Below are 19,917 nucleotides of genomic sequence, written 5' to 3'. Positions count from 1 at the left end.
TTGTGTCGAGTGCTTGAGATACAGAGATGCTTTTATACTTGAGTGGTAGATTTGCTTTAGGGAAATCCTAATATGTGATAAGATAGGTGGAAGAAGTATCTAACCGATTTATCACCCCTTAAGCGAGCATTTATTTTACCTTGACCCTTGTTTGGGATTTGGTCGTTTTGTTATGAAGGTACAATACCCTAATAGACGTGACCTTGTTAGAGAGAACCTTAAGTTTTAGGAAGCGTATGGATTAAGCCTTAAAATCCTCTTTCATACCTTTAATCGTTTTCCTCCCTTTCGTTCATACATTGGTTGGATTTAATTCTTAAGTATAAAAGTTTACTCGTTATTTCCTTGTCTTGAATACCTCCCTAATTCTAATATCTCTTACTGGTTGTTAACTAGTTATCTTTATGATTCGACTCTTTTAGTCTCACACCCTGACATGTTGCTTAAGTTTCCTTGTTGTCTAATTTTCCTTTCTCCTTGATCATAAGCGTTACCGTTCATACCTCATTTCCTCGCTTCATCTTGCTCCTCCTTTAAGTTTGACACTCGTATCTTGTGAAACTCTATCTTTGACATCCTTGTAATTTTGACTTCAATTTCTACCCTATGAAATTCATTATAGCTCTCTTGTTGCTTAAGTTTGAGCTCTCTTAACATACTTTGTTTCTATGCTATCTAAGTTACTTTCCTTTTTGTACAACTTCTAAACTTTCAAGCTACCAGTTTCGATTCATTTTTAAAAGTTTATGTCACTTCTGCAAACCTAACCTATTTTAAAAGATCTGAAAATGAAAATTTGATTTAGTTCCCTATTCCTTCCTTAAATATAAACTCATTTATCGTAATTTTAATTACTAGACCCGAGATTTCGTTAAGTTTTATCCAATTTCTGTTAACTTTGATCTATTTATGACTTCTTTGTCAAAGTTTAATGTTACACTTTCAGGGATTTGACCCCAATTGAGTTTAAAAGTGAAACCTTTATTTCTATTTTGGCTTTTTGCAAAAGAAAATTTGAGTAGATTACCTTTTCTTTTGATTTTAACGTTGATCGGATGTTAGAACTCGTTATTAGAAACGTTTAATAACTTGTTCTACTCTTGTCGACGAGTGATTTTCGGTTTTAAATTTGTCTTTGACTTGGAAGGTTAGCGTTCTTGTGTGCACAACAAGAGCAATTTCGTTCCATGAATGAGATTTATATTTTTGAAAACTCTTCATTAATGTTTTTGAAGGTATTTTGATTTTTGATATATACAAATGATTTGCCTTTTGACCTTATCTTTGATTTGGAATGTGATGTTCTTGAATGCGCAACGAGAGCACTTCCGTTCCTTTGATGAGAATCGTTACATTTTAAAATTTTATTTGAAACTTTTGAAAGAATTTTGATTCTTACGATAAGTGACCTTTTAAATGTTTTGGTTACCGATTCCAATTTCAGTTTTATTTTTATAACCTTTCATTTATACTTTCAAGTTTCGAGGACGAAACTTTTTAAAAGATGGGGTGATTGTAACACCCCGTATTTTATTAAGTTGGATAAAATTCTTTTAATTGCTATTTTGAATTTAATTACATCATTTAACGATTTATATATTTATGCTTAGCTAATTAATTAATTTCATCATAATTCGATACGTTAATTTTAATAATCATTAATAAGTTTATTTAAAGTTAGTTCGAGTTTATTGAAGTAGTTCGAGTTTATTTATTTAATAATTTCCGTTTCTTTACGAGTCCTTATGAAAGTTGTTTTAAGTGAACCCGATATGGATTTTGGGGAACAAAACCGTCCAATTAGCTATTTTGAGCTTATTTCACTAAATTAGCAATTTTTATTAATATCCGTTAGTTTTGTAAAAATCGCTAATAATTCCGATTCAAGCCGATTTCTTATTATTTACGTTAACTAGCTGAGTTTATTTTGTTTTCACTCATTAAATTTATTTATTATTGATTCCGTTTTATTACTGAAACTTTTACTTAAACCGGTTAAATTTAACTCGAAACGGTTTTAATAACTATCGAAGTTTCTTAACGATGAAGAAACGTACGTATAATAAATAGCAGGCAGGCAAGCTGCTCCCTCATTTCTCACGTAACATTTCTTCTTCTCCCTTCTTCTTTCTTCTTTTACGTTCTGTTTTAATTTTTTTAATTTTAAATTGATTCCATCCCTCCGTTTCTCATCCGTTTTCTACTATTTTTGTTCCATAGCGCTCCTTTCGTCGTTCTCGTCATTCCGATGTAAGTAACATTCATTTTCGTCATGTATTTTTACAAACCCAATTTATACTTTCAGCTTTATTTATTATAAGACGGTTGTAATTGCTGAGATAGACGGGCTGGTAGAAGATTTGTTAGTCATAAATGATTAGTTCAATCGGAAAAAGGTAACAATGATTGGTTACTCAATATTACTTGTAAAATATGTTTATTTCGAATGCTGGTTAGTCTGTTTTATAATTAAGACGGTGTATAATTATATATAGGGATCCTTATGGATGTTAATTAGTCAGTTGTATAGTTGAGACGGTGTATACTGATATGTGGAGATGATTGAGACGGTGTATACTGACCTCTAGGGATCATTTGGGATGCTAGCTAGTAAGTGGTATATTTAAGACGGTGTATACTGACATGTAGGGATTGTTTTGGACTAATTTGGACTCTGTGTTGGGGCAATTTTTGTAGTCTTTAGGGACTGTTTTTGAGTTGCTTTATACTTGTGGATTTCCGCTCTAAAACCGTTTTAAATGCTGACTTAGTTGGCTCAGCTAAGACTGTTTTTAGGCGCGAGAATGGAGTCTTAAGGGGACGATTGATACTCTGTTTTGGGCAGGGACGAGAGCTGTCATCGTGGGTTTTCACTTTGCATTTGAGGACTGGAGTTGGGGTCGAACTTAGGCATCTTTTGGGTTCTGTTTTGGACTGATTTTTGGGTCAGGTTATGAAGTAGGGTGAAGGGTGACTATGGGTAGTCGGGTGGTGGTCGTGTCGGACTCCCAGTGGCCTAGCTGTGGCCTGGTCGTGGCCTAGCTAAGTCACGAGTTTGAGGCCATGTGTAGTTGGTGGTTAGGCCGAGTTTGAGGTTGTCATAATAACTTTTGAGCCGTGTCTATAAATTGTTTTGACGCTAGTTTGGTTTATTTAAAATATAATTAAATTAATTTCCGTCTCATATTTTATATAAAGATAATTCGTTAATATCGTCCTATCATATAATTATTTTAGGTGACTCATATGTGGTTGAAGATGAAGAGTAATTTTGGGTTTTAGAAGCTTTCTCAAGTTTATTGCTCGTCTCTTTGCTAGCTTAAGGTAACTATTCCGAGTTACTCGACGAATCAATGTCACATTAGTAGTTAATGTTGTGCCTGTTGTTTGTTAAGTGTTTAGATGATTGATAATGTGTTACTTTCGTTTTTCACATGATAGAAATTAGAAATAGCATGAGAATTATATTGTGATAAATTTTATGATTTCGGCCAAAGTAGGCAAAGACTCGAGTGGGCCGTTGACCCGAAACGAGTTTGGTCAAACTAGGTTTAAACCGGTCAGCCTCGATTTGACCGATGACCCGTCGCGGGACTCGGGTCGAGGGTTTGTCTTTGAGGTAAGATTGGTTGTTATTGGAGGTTTTATGTTATGCCATGATATTTGTAATTATCATTTCACATGTTGGTTGTTGGATGCTTTGGATGCTTTATGCTTGAGTCTTGTTTGCCTTTAGCCATTGTAGTTTATTCTCATGGACTATGATATTGATGGTTAGCTATAATTTGGTTATTGATGACATTGAGGATATGGTTGGATTGTCTCATTTGAATAGACATTTATATAGCCTTTCACATGATAGAATGTTAGCATTTATGTTGGTAAGTTGGACTCTTTGCCCCTCTTATGGTTAATTGGGTATCCTACTTGTCTTATGTGGTGTGGGCTAAAGTATTCAAGTTGGGACTAGCTGGGACTAGGTCCTAGGTGAGTATTTCGGCCTTCATCATAGATAGGTCATTATAGTCTTTGACGAGTGTATGTTCACTGCTTAATAGCCTCTGTGTTCCTGACTTGGTGGGTTTATATCCAAGTTGGGGCATGACCTCATTACTTATTTTGAGAGTAAGTGGTCGAAGCTTTAAGTACTAGCCAACCCTTTGGTGGACTCCTTAGGGTACTCACATGGTTTTATACAATTGTGGGTCTTGGGTGCGGTGGTGTGTATCCGCATGTCTAGGTCTGCGCAGATTTAGGCTAGGGTTGTGTTGTGTCTTGGCCATGTTTTGATAGAACCTCTGAGCCAAGATACCGGTTCGATTACCTTCCCTACCTCGTGGTATAGACTCGAGTTCTGAGTGACTATTGACCGTACTAAGAACTTATGCCTGTCTTTGATATATTGCCCTTTCTTGTTTGATGATTCTATAAATCATAGAAGGTGAGATGCAAGCCGGCTATGGTTGATAGAGTTTGGATTCCTGGATGTTACGTGATTCACATGATAGTGTAGCTTGAGTCGGTCTAGTATTCACATGCTAGGACTATGTGTTGTTATATTGTTGTTCACATGATAAGCACGATTGTCTAGCATCTATATGCTAAGGCATTGTGTGATTTGTATTCATATTCTTATGTTTACATGTTATATTAATTATGACATTTCGTGGCTGGGAGAACTCGGAGTTACTCCCCACTGACTGTGGCTTTCGTATTTGTATAAAATGCGAATGACAGGTAGGTGATGCATATATGGGGTACATGGACGAGCTAGCGAGCAAAGTAACCTTGGAACCTAGATTGGTTTTATTTTATTGTGACCCTTATACACTTTTTATGTCACATACATTTTAGGGACATATGTCTCCCTCTTTACATTTGGTTGTATAATTTGCTATTCGCGATTTGTAGCGATGGTTATGTTATGAAACTTCTAGTTAGACCTTGTATGTTTGACACCTTCCAATTTGGATATCTTTATAACAGTTCAGTTTTAAAATTACAGGTTTTTACCCAATTGAACCTATTACAAACATATTCATGCAGTTTTATTCTAGAATTACGTGTTTACTTTTCCGCGATAAGTGAGGGTGTCACAGTTGGTATCAGAGCATATTTGCTCCCGACGCACGTTTGTGCACCCTAATATAAATAACTTGACCTTAAAATAATAAACTTGAGAGATGGGTAAGATGGGTAGATTTAGGATCTTATGTTGTAGTCTCTTTGTGTTTGCTCTTTGTTAGGTACTAACCTGTTTGTTGAGTGTCATTTGATAATTGTTGCGTTCTTGGATCAATGACCGTGAGCTTATCTATAGCTAATGGAGTTATTACCCTTATTATAAAAAAAAATTTGAACTAAAGGTTTTGAAAATATTTTAATGTTTTTCACTGGTTTTAACGTCAATTAGTGTTAAAGCTTGTTATTGGAGACGTCTGATAATTAGTTTTATCATTTGTTGGTGTAAAAATGTATTTTTATGTCTTTGAATTGGAATATTGATGTTCTTGAGTGATCGCCAAGAGTATCTCCGTTCCATTGAAAGGACACTTATATTTTAAGAAGATCAAGATTTAGTGCCTATTGCTGAGGATTGAAGATTTGTTCAACCTTTGAAGAATGCTTCTACTTCCTTGAAGATGTTTCTCGTTCTTTTTGTATCTCGCCTTATTCTTAATCTCTTGGTGCTTATCCTCCTTCTAAACTCCCTTCTGTTTTACTTTAAAAGCTACTCTTGTACTTCTAACTTGTTCTTTGTTCCTTGCTTATCCTTCCTTAACGCCATTAGATAGTACTCTTTCTTGTGAGGAATGTTGACCTTGGTTGGAAAATTCGACTTTTGAGGAGATTGTTTGTGTCTGACCCTTAACCCTGGTTTTGAGAGGATGTGATGTTAGAAAGACTTAGGTAATGTGATGAGACATATTTAGTGATTCTTATACCTAGTTCCTTGACAAAGTGAGTATAATCGATTGGTGGATTCTTTGTGTTAGGAATGAGTTGCCTATGTAATTAAAGTTATAGAACTTGGCCTTGTTGTTTATGTTTGGGATTTGAAAGCTTAGTAGGTTGAGCGTAGTCACCTTAGGAGTAAACATGAGATAAGTTTAGAATATGAATTTGGAAGAAAACCCATTTTTAGATGTTAACAATCCCGTATAGATTGGGAATGTGATTTGGTGTTAGTTGTTTCTTGAGAACTTTGTTGAGAAGTCTTTGTCAATTCATTCTTTAGTTTTTAAAACATTGAGGTTGTGTCGAGTGCTTGAGATACAGAGATGCTTTTATACTTGTGTGGTAGATTTGCTTTAGGGAAATCCTAATATGTGATAAGATAGGTGGAAGAAGTATCTAACCGATTTATCACCCCTTAAGCGAGCATTTATTTTACCTTGACCCTTGTTTGGGATTTGGTCGTTTTGTTATGAAGGTACAATACCCTAATAGACGTGACCTTGTTAGAGAGAACCTTAAGTTTTAGGAAGCGTATGGATTAAGCCTTAAAATCCTCTTTCATACCTTTAATCGTTTTCCTCCCTTTCGTTCATACATTGGTTGGATTTAATTCTTAAGTATAAAAGTTTACTCGTTATTTCCTTGTCTTGAATACCTCCCTAATTCTAATATCTCTTACTGGTTGTTAACTAGTTATCTTTATGATTCGACTCTTTTAGTCTCACACCCTGACATGTTGCTTAAGTTTCCTTGTTGTCTAATTTTCCTTTCTCCTTGATCATAAGCGTTACCGTTCATACCTCATTTCCTCGCTTCATCTTGCTCCTCCTTTAAGTTTGACACTCGTATCTTGTGAAACTCTATCTTTGACATCCTTGTAATTTTGACTTCAATTTCTACCCTATGAAATTCATTATAGCTCTCTTGTTGCTTAAGTTTGAGCTCTCTTAACATACTTTGTTTCTATGCTATCTAAGTTACTTTCCTTTTTGTACAACTTCTAAACTTTCAAGCTACCAGTTTCGATTCATTTTTAAAAGTTTATGTCACTTCTGCAAACCTAACCTATTTTTAAAGATCTGAAAATGAAAATTTGATTTAGTTCCCTATTCATTCCTTAAATATAAACTCATTTATCGTAATTTTAATTACTAGACCCGAGATTTCGTTAAGTTTTATCCAATTTATGTTAACTTTGATCTATTTATGACTTCTTTGTCAAAGTTTAATGTTACACTTTCAGGGATTTGACCCCAATTGAGTTTAAAAGTGAAACCTTTATTTCTATTTTGGCTTTTTGCAAAAGAAAATTTGAGTAGATTACCTTTTCTTTTGATTTTAACGTTGATCGGATGTTAGAACTCGTTATTAGAAACGTTTAATAACTTGTTCTACTCTTGTCGACGAGTGATTTTCGGTTTTAAATTTGTCTTTGACTTGGAAGGTTAGCGTTCTTGTGTGCACAACAAGAGCAATTTCGTTCCATGAATGAGATTTATATTTTTGAAAACTCTTCATTAATGTTTTTGAAGGTATTTTGATTTTTGATATATACAAATGATTTGCCTTTTGACCTTATCTTTGATTTGGAATGTGATGTTCTTGAATGCGCAACGAGAGCACTTCCGTCCCTTTGATGAGAATCTGTTCATTTTAAAATTTTATTTGAAACTTTTGAAAGAATTTTGATTCTTACGATAAGTGACCTTTTAAATGTTTTGGTTACCGATTCCAATTTCAGTTTTATTTTTATAACCTTTCATTTATACTTTCAAGTTTCGAGGACGAAACTTTTTAAAAGATGGGGTGATTGTAACACCCCGTATTTTATTAAGTTGGATAAAATTCTTTTAATTGCTATTTTGAATTTAATTACATCATTTAACGATTTATATATTTATGCTTAGCTAATTAATTAATTTCATCATAATTCGATACGTTAATTTTAATAATCATTAATAAGTTTATTTAAAGTTAGTTCGAGTTTATTGAAGTAGTTCGAGTTTATTTATTTAATAATTTCCGTTTCTTTACGAGTCCTTATGAAAGTTGTTTTAAGTGAACCCGATATGGATTTTGGGGAACAAAACCGTCCAATTAGCTATTTTGAGCTTATTTCACTAAATTAGCAATTTTTATTAATATCCGTTAGTTTTGTAAAAATCGCTAATAATTCCGATTCAAGCCGATTTCTTATTATTTACGTTAACTAGCTGAGTTTATTTTGTTTTCACTCATTAAATTTATTTATTATTGATTCCGTTTTATTATCAAACTTTTACTTAAACCGGTTAAATTTAACTCAAAACGGTTTTAATAACTATCGAAGTTTCTTAACGATGAAGAAACGTACGTATAATAAATAGCGGTGCAGCAAGTCGCTCCCTCATTTCTCACGTAACATTTCTTCTTCTCCCTTCTTCTTTCTTCTTTTACGTTCGCTTTTTAATTTTTTAATTTTAAATTGATTCCATCCCTCCGTTTCTCATCCGTTTTCTACTATTTTTGTTCCATAGCGCTCCTTTCGTCGTTCTCGTCATTCCGATGTAAGTAACATTCATTTTCGTCATGTATTTTTACAAACCCAATTTATACTTTCACTTTATTTATTATAAGACGGTTGTAAGTCTTTGAGATAGACGGGTTTGGTAGAAGATTTGTTAGTCATAAATGATTAGTTCAATCGGAAAAAGGTAACAATGATTGGTTACTCAATATTACTTGTAAAATATGTTTATTTCGAATGTCTTTGGTTAGTCTTTTTATAATTAAGACGGTGTATAATTATATATAGGGATCCTTATGGATGTTAATTAGTCGGTTGTATAGTTGAGACGGTGTATACTGATATGTGGAGATGATTGAGACGGTGTATACTGACCTCTAGGGATCATTTGGGATGCTAGCTAGTAAGTGGTATATTTAAGACGGTGTATATTGACATGTAGGGATTGTTTTGGACTAATTTGGACTCTGTGTTGGGGCAATTTTTGTAGTCTTTAGGGACTGTTTTTGAGTTGCTTTATACTTGTGGATTTCCGCTCTAAAACCGTTTTAAATGCGACTTAGTTGGCTCATTCCAGACTGTTTTAGGCGCGAGAATGGAGTCTTAAGGGGACGATTGGTACTCTGTTTTGGCGGGGACGAGAGCCGTCATCATCGTGGGTTTTCACTTTGCATTTGAGGACTGGAGTTGGGGTCGAACTTAGGCATCTTTTGGGTTCTTTTTGACCGATTTTTGGGTCGAGGTTATGAAGTAGGGTGAAGGGTGGCTATGGGTAGTCGGGTGGTGGTCGTGTCGGACTCCCAGTGGCCTAGCTGTGGCCTGGTCGTGGCCTAGCTAAGTCACGAGTTTGAGGCCATGTGTAGTTGGTGGTTAGGCCGAGTTTGAGGTTGTCAAAATAACTTTTGAGCCGTGTCTATAAATTGTTTTGACGCTAGTTTGGTTTATTTAAAATATAATTAAATTAATTTCCGTCTCATATTTTATATAAAGATAATTCGTTAATATCGTCCTTTCATATAATTATTTTAGGTGACTCATATGTGGTTGAAGATGAAGAGTAATTTTGGGTTTTAGAAGCTTTCTCAAGTTTATTGCTCGTCTCTTTGCTAGTTTAAGGTAACTATTCCGAGTTACTCGACGAATCAATGTCACATTAGTAGTTAATGTTGTGCCTGTTGTTTGTTAAGTGTTTAGATGATTGATAATGTGTTACTTTCGTTTTTCACATGATAGAAATTAGAAATAGCATGAGAATTATATTGTGATAAATTTTATGATTTGGGCCAAAGTAGGCAAAGACTCGAGTCAGGGGGCGGATTGACCCGAACGAGTTTGGTCAAACTAGGTTTAAACCGGTCAACCTCGATTTGACCGATGACCCGTCGCGGGACTCGGGTCGAGGGTTTGTCTTTGAGGTAAGATTGGTTGTTATTGGAGGTTTTATGTTATGCCATGATATTTGTAATTATCATTTCACATGTTGGTTGTTGGATGCTTTGGATGCTTTATGCTTGAGTCTTGTTTGCCTTTAGCCATTGTAGTTTATTCTCATGGACTATGATATTGATGGTTAGCTATAATTTGGTTATTGATGACATTGAGGATATGGTTGGATTGTCTGTTGAATAGACATTTATATAGCCTTTCACATGATAGAATGTTAGCATTTATGTTGGTAAGTTGGACTCTTTGCCCCTCTTATGGTTAATTGGGTATCCTACTTGTCTTATGTGGTGTGGGCTAAAGTATTCAAGTGGGACTAGTCGGGACTAGGTCCTAGGTGAGTATTTCGGCCTTCATCATAGATAGGTCATTATAGTCTTTGACGAGTGTATGTTCACTGCTTAATAGCCTCTGTGTTCCTGACTTGGTGGGTTTATATCCAAGTTGGGGCATGACCTCGTTACTTATTTTGAGAGTAAGTGGTCAGCTTAAGTACTAGCCAACCCTTTGGTGGACTCCTTAGGGTACTCACATGGTTTTATACAATTGTGGGTCTTGGGTGCGGTGGTGTGTATCTGCATGTCTAGGTCTCAGATTTTTTAGGCTAGGGTTGTGTTGTGTCTTGGCCATGTTTTGATAGAACCTCCGAGCCAAGATACCGGTTCGATTACCTTCCCTACCTCGTGGTATAGACTCGAGTTCTGAGTGACTATTGACCGTACTAAGAACTTATGCCTGTCTTTGATATATTGCCCTTTCTTGTTTGATGATTCTATGAATCATAGAAGGTGAGATGCAAGCCGGCTATGGTTGATAGAGTTTGGATTCCCGGATGTTACGTGATTCACATGATAGTGTAGCTTGAGTCGGTCTAGTATTCACATGCTAGGACTATGTGTTGTTATATTGTTGTTCACATGATAAGCACGATTGTCTAGCATCTATATGCTAAGGCATTGTGTGATTCGTATTCATATTCTTATGTTTACATGTTATATTAATTATGACATTTCGTGGTCGGGAGAACTCGAGTTACTCCCCACTGACTGTGGCTTTCGTATTTGTATAAAATGCGAATGACAGGTAGGTGATGCATATATGGGGTACATGGACGAGCTAGCGAGCAAAGTAACCTTGGAACCTAGATTGGTTTTATTTTATTGTGACCCTTATACACTTTTTATGTCACATACATTTTAGGGACATATGTCTCCCTCTTTACATTTGGTTGTATAATTTGCTATTCGCGACTGTAGCGATGGTTATGTTATGACACTTCTAGTTAGACCTTGTATGTTTGACACCTTCCAATTTGGATATCTTTATAACAGGTTCAGGTTTTAAAATTACAGGTTTTTACCCAATTGAACCTATTACAAACATATTCATGCAGTTTTATTCTAGAATTACGTGTTTACTTTTCCGCGATAAGTGAGGGTGTCACATTTACAATATACTTTGCCAAGTTAACATACAACTTATCTCTCTAAGTTTACTGACTTGAGCGTCGGAGTGAGTACGCTCGGTACCAAGCCGAGCCCTCAGTTTGTTCATCTTTACAGGAAAGAGTGAAAGGAAGAGACGAGCAACGACATCATTCAACAAGCTCAAGTGGTCACAATCCTGCTCCGGAATTACACCCGGAACAGGATCGTTTTACAGAAACCGTCTTGTTTTATAATTTGTGTACTTAGAAAAATGCGTGAGATAAGTTTGTTAATTTGTTGTAGAGTAGAGAGTAGTTTAGTGCGATTAGCTAATACAGTAGGAAAATGGAGGCTTAAACTTCCCTACATCAATAATGATGGACGGGCCTCCATCCTCATTATTGTTCTATGTTGGGTTGTTTTACGATCTACCAAGTCCTTACGACCTTATAACTCTAAGAGTTAAATCTTCAATCGCTGGTTCAACTAAGACTTATGAGTTATGTACTAATATTCATGCCATTCTATTCAACGCTAACGGGTTTTGATTGGTGTAATTAAAATTTCAGTGTGGAGTACAGTGTATCCTATGTGTACCATTCTATGTTTGCATACTTTGACAGGGACAATATTGGTCTCAAAGGCTTTGCCAAGTAAGTACACATTATTGTAGCATCAAGTTTCTAAATCTGAAGATCGTATCGCATTCATTTATCATTGTAACATGCTCTCATCTTTGACATTGTTTAGATTTTTCAAGAACTCTAGTTTGGAAGAAAGGAACCATGCTGATAGGCTGATGATATATCAGGTAATAGCCATGCCGCCCGCTCTACACTGACAGACTTGCTTGAGCTGTTACTATCAGTGTTTATCTTCTTAATGTATGTTTGCTAGAACAAGAGAGGAGGAAAGGTTAAATTGCACTCCATTTTGATGCCATCGTCCGAGTTTGACCATCCTCAAAAAGGAGATGCATTACATGGTACTATACCTCTTATTCTCATTCTTCTCTTCCCAAAATTCTGACTGACTGTAAGAGACCGTCTCACACTGTATATACTAAGTGCTTTTCTTTTAAGACAAACTTTTGCTGGAATCTTGTTGCAGCAATGGAGCTCACATTGTCAATGGAGAAGCTTGTGCATGAGAAACTTCTGTACTTGCACAGTGTAAGTTATACACCCTGTCTAAACAACAACAAACCCTTCATTCCAAAATAGTTCTCGGGTTGGGTATCGTCAAGCCGTGCCCGTGAACAATAAAAGGAAAAAAACAACACAAAAAAACAATGATCCATCATTTATATTTTGCTACCGATTATGTATATTACAGGTTGCACAGAAAAACAATGATCATCAGCTACAAGGTTTTATAGCAGGCGAATTCCTGACGGAGCAGGTAATCTTAATGAAGTTACCTTGTATGCAAATGGCAAACTGCTAGTACTATTGTGGCTGATGAATCAATACTGGTTTCCCATTTCCATAGGTTACGTCGATCAAGATGATTTCTGAATATGTCAGTCAATTGAGAATGATTGGCAAAGGATATGGTATGAGTTACACTCTTACTAATTGACTTAGCTTCCTCTGTGCTGTTGAGTGCATTAGCGCAGTATCCTCTCGAGTCTCAAATGCTGTTAACTTGTTGTAATGTGGGTTCTAAAATCGGATAAATTTACTTTCAGGGGTATGGCACTTTGATCAAATGCTCCAAAGCAAGGGGAGTGGATGGGACTGAACTCAAGTGGAATTTTCTTCGCAGCTGTATGAATGAATGACGTTTGTTTCTGAATAAGTTCACCTTTAGCTTAGAGTTATTGGGGTGAAAGTACTGTAAAACTTTGAATTGTAGAATCATGTTCGGCATATTATGATATCAAGCTTTAATAATAATAATAATAATAATAATCTTATTGCCACTCAATTAATACGAATATCAAACATGATTTTCTCAGACAACAGTCCACCTGAAAATACGACAGTATGTCGGTACTCCAGCCTGATACGCTATCTAGACGGAGTAACCTTGTTTAGAATCAGGTGATCTTACTTCAATTCTTTCATTCTGGAGTGACACATTATCCTCCGTATCTCAAAATTTAGAAGTTTTCGCGTCCAATAATAAACATGCACATATAGCTCGAAGCATTCATTGATTTAATAAACACAAACACTGTGGTGTCTGTGGACCAAACCTAATCAAGCATACCTATTTTCTTCACATCATGTAAGATTGTAAGCGACATCTAGCCTATTTAACAAATACTAACCCAATACCCGGCTCAAAATGAAGGTTCCATTCAACTGTTTATGGTTCCCGTTGGCCGACCTCAAATCATTTTACAGCTGAGGCTTTGTTGTTGTTGTTGTTATCATCATCTAGACTTGAAGCAGAGTATCGAGTAGCGAGGTCTCTTGCAATTAACATTTCTAGGAACATCTCTAGTACAGGTTGAATGAATCATTTTCCACATAATTTCTACGTCACCATATCCTGCGCACAACTCCTTGTCTTTGTATGGCTTATCAGCTCCTTTTTCTTAGTAGCTGTGTGACACAAGTTATGACAGGAAGACATCTTAATTTTCTTATAATTTAATAACATGTGCAAAAAACAAATTCTATGCTATAGAACCACCGGAAACAGTGACAGAGCAAGGGGGCTAGTAGGGACGGTTGCCCTTTCTCCATTTTGTAAAACCATACTCTTTTTACCAGAACCTTACTTTCTCACTTCGGTACCGGCAAACAATCAAACAATATTTAATTAAAGATTATATATATGAACTTGTACCTTGCTTGACTCCAGAAGTAGAATATCCTACATAGTTTAACAAGGGAAAAACATAAGTTTTTCATTTCATTTCCATGCGTTTAATTATACAAATCAATCAAACAATATGTACAAAGAAATATATATAAACTTGTACCTTGCTTGGCTCCAGAAGTAGTTTCCTTCAATTGTAATAAAATGGATTACTTCATACTTCGTCTATTCATTTCATTTCCATACGTTTGTTCAAATTACATGAGTTTTTTTAACAAACGTATGGAAATGAAAAGGATGAAGTCACATGAACGAACCTAGAATTAAAATTTTGGGTAGCAAATTTTCCTCATGTTGCTTAATACTTATGTTAAGATTTATATATAAGAATTTTGGGTAGTAAAAATCGATAATCTTAACCATTTTTCGAAAATTTGGGGTAGCAAGTGCTACCCTTTGCTACTAGCTGGATGAAGAGCGTATTAATGGTCATAAAAAGAAATTAAAGATGGTAAAAAGAAAGGGTACCTTTATCCTTAAGCCATAATCTAGATGGTAGCTTAGTGAAGATGGTTGTAGTTGGGAAGAGAAGGGATGACGAGGTTTTGAAGCAAAGGTATTCCCTTAGTCTCTCCATTTATTTTTTTAAGTTGGCTACATACACCTATGCTTTCTTCACTCCTTATATATTACGGAGTATGTTTAGTCTAAAAAGTCAAATGATTTTCTTGTAGTTGAAAAAGGTATTATCATAAAATAATAATAAATAATTCATAATCACTACCATTAAGAAACCATGTGGGCTATAGTTGAAAACAACACATGTAAGGACAGTTAGCCTTCTCACACTTATGAATTAAAGTGATTCTACCGTCTTCCCGGAGAACGATACTTTTCACACACAAGCCATTATAATATTCTACTTGGGTGGATTGTGTTTGTGTGTGAGGAGTACCGTCCTCAGAAGACGGTAGAATTTTTGTATGAATTAACCCTTTTTCTTAACAAACTTCGGTCCTTTGCTTTTAATATAACAAGAAGACTCTAAAGTTAATGTACCCCATTTATTAGATGACAAATATGGGAACCAGTCTTTCAACTTTATTTTATTTATTTATTTATGTCATTTTTAATTTTAAGAAACTCATTTATTTATCTCTTTAATATAATTTACAATATATGATTGAAAAGTATAAAATTTGGAATATGCCTAATTACAAATCAAGAGACACATTGTTTTGAAAGAAAAAACTTTTTTTTTTTTAAATCAAAGGCATAATTCAAAAGTGTAACGGAAACGGAAGAATAAAGTTGAGATGACATCAACGCTTGAAAAAACAAAAGCCAGGACAATGATATGGCGCTACCAGGTGGCGCTCAATTTCGGCGCCACCCTCTCACATACATCTCTTATTATTGGGGTCCCTACTTATTTTATGGGATTTATCCATTATTTTGGGGGTCCACATTTATTGCTTGTGAGAGGGTGGCGCCGAGATTGGGTAGTTCCAAGACTATACAACTGGATTTACAATGCTATTGTACATCTAAGGATATTTTAGTCTTTTTTTTAAATACTTTTACAAAAAAAATAAAATAACGTAATCTAATTTTCAATCCAATCCCCTTATTCTCCTTTGACTGCTTCCATATTTTTCTGCTAACTCCTCTCCATCTTCCTCTATCATCCAGTTAATGAATCATATTCTCCCTTAAATTATTATAATTAATTGACTATGCGGAACAAATCATATGACATGACTCGTGAGAAAGGAATTTTTTTATCCAAAATTTATAATGCACGAAAATAGTTGAAGCTCGTATTCTTTTTACATTAGCTTGTATTCTTATCTTTATAGCTCGTATTCTTATGTGCTCATATTTTAAAGCTCTTGATCCTTTTAAATTCGTATTCTTTTTTACATTTACTCGTATTCTTATCTTAATAGCTCGTATTCTTATGTGCTCATATTTTAAAGCTCTTGATCCTTTTAAGCTCGTATTCTTTTTATATTAGCTCGTATTCATATGTGCTCGTATTTTAAAACTCTTGATCCTTTTAAGCTCGTTTTCTTTTTACATTAGCTCATATTCTTATCTTAATAGCTCGTATCCTATGTGCTCGTATTTTTAAGTTCGTGATTCTTTTAAGCTCGTATTCTTTTTACATTAGCTCGTATTCTTATCATAATAGCTCGTATTCTTATGTACTCGTATTTTTTAGCTTGTATTCTTCTAATAATAGTTCGTATGATTGATGTAGAAATTTACCTCAAAGTATTGTTAGATCGATTTTTCCTTCTTGATGATGATGATGATCTAAATTGCTTCTCGTTCACCAAAATATTGCTAGATGCGTTTTTCCTCTTTGATTATGATGTTAATTGCTTCCCTTTCATCATATTAGAATCAGAATTACGGAAAAGAGAGGTTTGTCGACTGTCGTTTAAGAGAAATTTAGAGAAAAGAAAGAGGAGGGTTTCTCGACCGGAGAGAAACCAAAATTAGGGGGAAAAAGAGTTGTATAGAATTTTTCTTTTATTGGGCCTAAATAGTTTGATATATATTATATATGGGCCTGTTGTACAATGCTAATGTACAACAGGTTGTAGGATCTTATTTGTGGAGATTGGGTACCACCGGGTGGCGCTAACTCATTTTCCTATTACTAATAATAAGATGACACTTTTAAAGAGCGAAATTTAATCGTTTAATTTACGATGTCATCCACAATGGTATAAAAGGTCTTTCTAACATGTGTTCAATTGTCCACTAGATACATGTTAAAAAAACAGTAAAAGAAAAAAAAGTAAATATTTTTATACTACGACACAAAAATCAGAAGAGATAATGCTAGCAATCACCTCCTGACACATGTTATGGGGTTATGTATAATACTTCCTCCATGCAACTCCGTCTACCTATTTCCATTTTCTACACTATTCACAAGTGCACATTCAATTTCGATTTTCTCTCAATACATAAGTGAAAATACATTCATGTGGGATCTTGTTTGATCCGTCTTTACGAGTACATTAAAAATATCTAACTTTTATAATTTTTGCAAGTACGTAGCTAACGATATTTACTACGTAAAACATGTGTGTTGACAAATGTGAAAAAGTAGAGTGGTAGAGTGGAGTTGAATGGAGGAAATATTAAGTTAGATCAAAACAACTAAATTTTTATTTAATATAAGGAAAGAAAATGTGAAGTTTGTAGGGAAGACCTTTAAAGCAACAAATAATGGTAGTATATGATAGTGAAGTGGGGTTTGTAAATACCTAAATTAGTGGGCACAGTTAGTCAAAACATTAACACAAAATCTCATTGAAGACGGCACGTATCCGTCACTTTAGAGTGACGGATACCATTTCCTCTCACAAATGACCCAAATAGGGGAGAGAGGGAAGCACATGGAAGTGCCCCCACCTTGTCCCCCTATCCGTTTTGTGAGTGATATTACCCGTCATTTGTTCCGACCCGTCTTCGGCAAGACTAATTGATTAATTAAAAGGAATGATGGAGGCCCCCATTAAAGAATAATTTTTTTTTTGAAGGAAAAGGATAGTAATATTACTAAAACGAAAGAGCAGAGTCCAATTCTACAAGAGGAACAATATGCTCAGGAATCGCACCCACCCAAAACCGTGTCGAGTAATCAACCGGCAAAAGATGAGCCATCCCATGAGCCACACTATTACCATCCCTACGAACAAAACTAAATCGAATACAAGCAAAGGAAGTAGCAATCTCGAGGATAGTATCACCGACCCTGCCAAAGTAGTTAGCCGGGGTACTCTTCGACTTCAACATAGTAATCAAGATTGATGAATCCGATTCAAGCACCACATTATCCAACCCCATTTGCAACGCTGATCTTAACCCGAATTCGGCCGCTTTTGCTTCAGCAATGTCCGGACTCCATCTATCCCGATCTTGTTGAACACCCACCCTTTCCACCCTTCCCATGCTATCCCTCACAACCAGCCCGAGACCACACCCCAACTCCCCTAAAATACCCGCATCAACATTGATCTTCCATTCTCCTATCCCAGGCGGAATCCACCGCACCCTATCTTCGCTAGCTCCAGTTTTGCGCACTCCACCCTTCGGCTGAACTTCCATCCAAGCATTAAAAAAACTTAATGCACGTTCCACAACTCGTTGAGGCACCACCCTAACATCCCCATAATACACCTCATTTCGACCATTCCAGTTAGCCCATAAGATAACCAGGAACTTACACTCCACCCCACCCCGTGCACTCCTTAGAATTCCGTCCACCCAGTCCACTATATTCGCTCCCATCCACTCCGTGATCACCTCCTCATCCACACTCGCAGCTTCCCATATTTGACGAGCAAAAGGGTAGTCCAAAAGAGCATGTGTCTCGGTTTCAATAAAGGAAAGACAGCGCTTACAAGTCGGGTCTGCATCCTTGACTCGTTTTTGCACATTGAGACCACAAGGTAACACCCCTCTACAAGCCCTCCAAATGAAGTTTTTAATTTTTGGAGGGAGCTTAAGACCCCAGATATGTGACCACAAAACAGGCATGTCGCTTGTCGCACCCCTATCCCGTCTGATTTCTTCTTGGCCACGAATAAAGTGGTAACCCGACCTCACAGTATATAACCCGTTTTTCGAAGGACTCCACACCAGCCTATCAGAATCGTGGGATGAGCATAACGGAATTCGGAGGATATCACGTACCTCAAACTCATACAAATGTTGCCGTAGAAGCTCCTCATTCCATCTAACCGGGTCAGCTAAAAACCAGTCCGCCACCATACTATTATGCATTCAGGAAATGGGTGAGATTAACCGAGACGTCGACTCCGAAATGCACCACTGGTCCTGCCAAAATCTGACTTTCCTACCATCCCCAATAAGCCATCTACTCCCATTACGAAAGATAGGAAGAGCATCCATGAGACTTCTCCAAATGAAAGACGGATGATGCCCAATAGTCGCCTCCAAAAAATCACCCGAGGGATAATATCTTGCAGAAAGTAATCGCGAAACAAGAGATTGGGGCCTATCATATAACCTCCATAATTGCTTTGTTAACATTGCAAGGTTAAAAGACTCAAAGTGACGAAACCCCAGACCGCCATCTTGTTTGGCACAACACAGCTTATCCCAGGAAACCCAATAAATCTGCCTTTTCTCCCCACTATGACCCCACCAAAAGCGAGCCAGGCCGCCTTCAATCCTAGAGCAGAAAGTAGACGGAAATTAAAAAAGTCCTATATGATAGGTAGGAATCGATTGGGCAATGGCCTTTATAAGAATTTCTCTACCCGAATATGAGAGCAATTTTCCTTTCCACCCCTTTAACTTTTTCCAAATTCGTTCCTTTATGGGATTAAAAGCCACCGACTTATTACGACCAACAACCGCAGGGAGTCCAAGATACTTACCAGGTAGCTCAACAATCGCAGCATCAAGAATATCACATACTAAATTTCGGTCCACATCACTTGTACTCAGGCTAAAAAAAAGCTCGGATTTCTGCATATTCAAACGTTGTCCCGAGGCCGCCTGATAAATATCAATAACCTCATGAATCGTTTCTGCGTTTCGCCTATCAGCCCGACATAAAATAAGTGAATCGTCAGCAAAAAATAAATGCGATATTACAGGAGCAGCTCGACAAATCCGTATTCCATGTAAATTCTTCCGCTCTACCTCCCTAGAAAGAAGCCTCGAAAAGACATTAGCACATAAAATAAATAGGTATGGTGATAACGGATATCCTTGACGGAGGCCCCGTCGAGGCTTAAAGTAATCAGACGGGACACCATT

The 19,917-nt window shown here is 36.2% G+C and overlaps 1 protein-coding gene and 1 long non-coding RNA gene across 2 annotated transcripts in view; one reads left to right on the top strand and one right to left on the bottom strand.

Moving 5' to 3' along the window:
• LOC141633514 (ferritin-3, chloroplastic-like) overlaps positions 1 to 13,145 on the top strand; it is a 43,168-nt gene extending 30,023 nt beyond the window's left edge. Inside the window, exons 2-8 of the mRNA XM_074445971.1 lie at positions 11,904 to 11,987; positions 12,085 to 12,145; positions 12,232 to 12,319; positions 12,445 to 12,506; positions 12,670 to 12,735; positions 12,826 to 12,889; positions 13,025 to 13,145. Of these exons, the coding sequence (XP_074302072.1) occupies positions 11,938 to 11,987; positions 12,085 to 12,145; positions 12,232 to 12,319; positions 12,445 to 12,506; positions 12,670 to 12,735; positions 12,826 to 12,889; positions 13,025 to 13,077 (444 nt within the window). The 5' untranslated portion in view covers positions 11,904 to 11,937 and the 3' untranslated portion in view covers positions 13,078 to 13,145. The remainder of the gene's footprint in view (positions 1 to 11,903; positions 11,988 to 12,084; positions 12,146 to 12,231; positions 12,320 to 12,444; positions 12,507 to 12,669; positions 12,736 to 12,825; positions 12,890 to 13,024) is intronic.
• Positions 13,146 to 13,475: 330 nt separating this feature from the next.
• LOC141633516 (uncharacterized) lies at positions 13,476 to 14,762 on the bottom strand. Its single transcript, XR_012538309.1, has 3 exons — positions 14,635 to 14,762; positions 14,134 to 14,160; positions 13,476 to 13,886 (listed from the first exon to the last, which is right to left on the bottom strand). It is a non-coding gene; the product is annotated as an uncharacterized LOC141633516 (long non-coding RNA).
• Between the last annotated feature and the right edge of the window lie 5,155 nt (positions 14,763 to 19,917).

The sequence above is a fragment of the Silene latifolia genome, chromosome Y, assembly GCF_048544455.1.
Source record: "Silene latifolia isolate original U9 population chromosome Y, ASM4854445v1, whole genome shotgun sequence".
In the NCBI taxonomy this organism is placed as follows: domain Eukaryota; kingdom Viridiplantae; phylum Streptophyta; class Magnoliopsida; order Caryophyllales; family Caryophyllaceae; genus Silene; species Silene latifolia.
The sequence above is the reverse complement of the archived record's forward strand: the minus strand, read 5'-3'. Positions and strand labels throughout refer to the sequence as shown.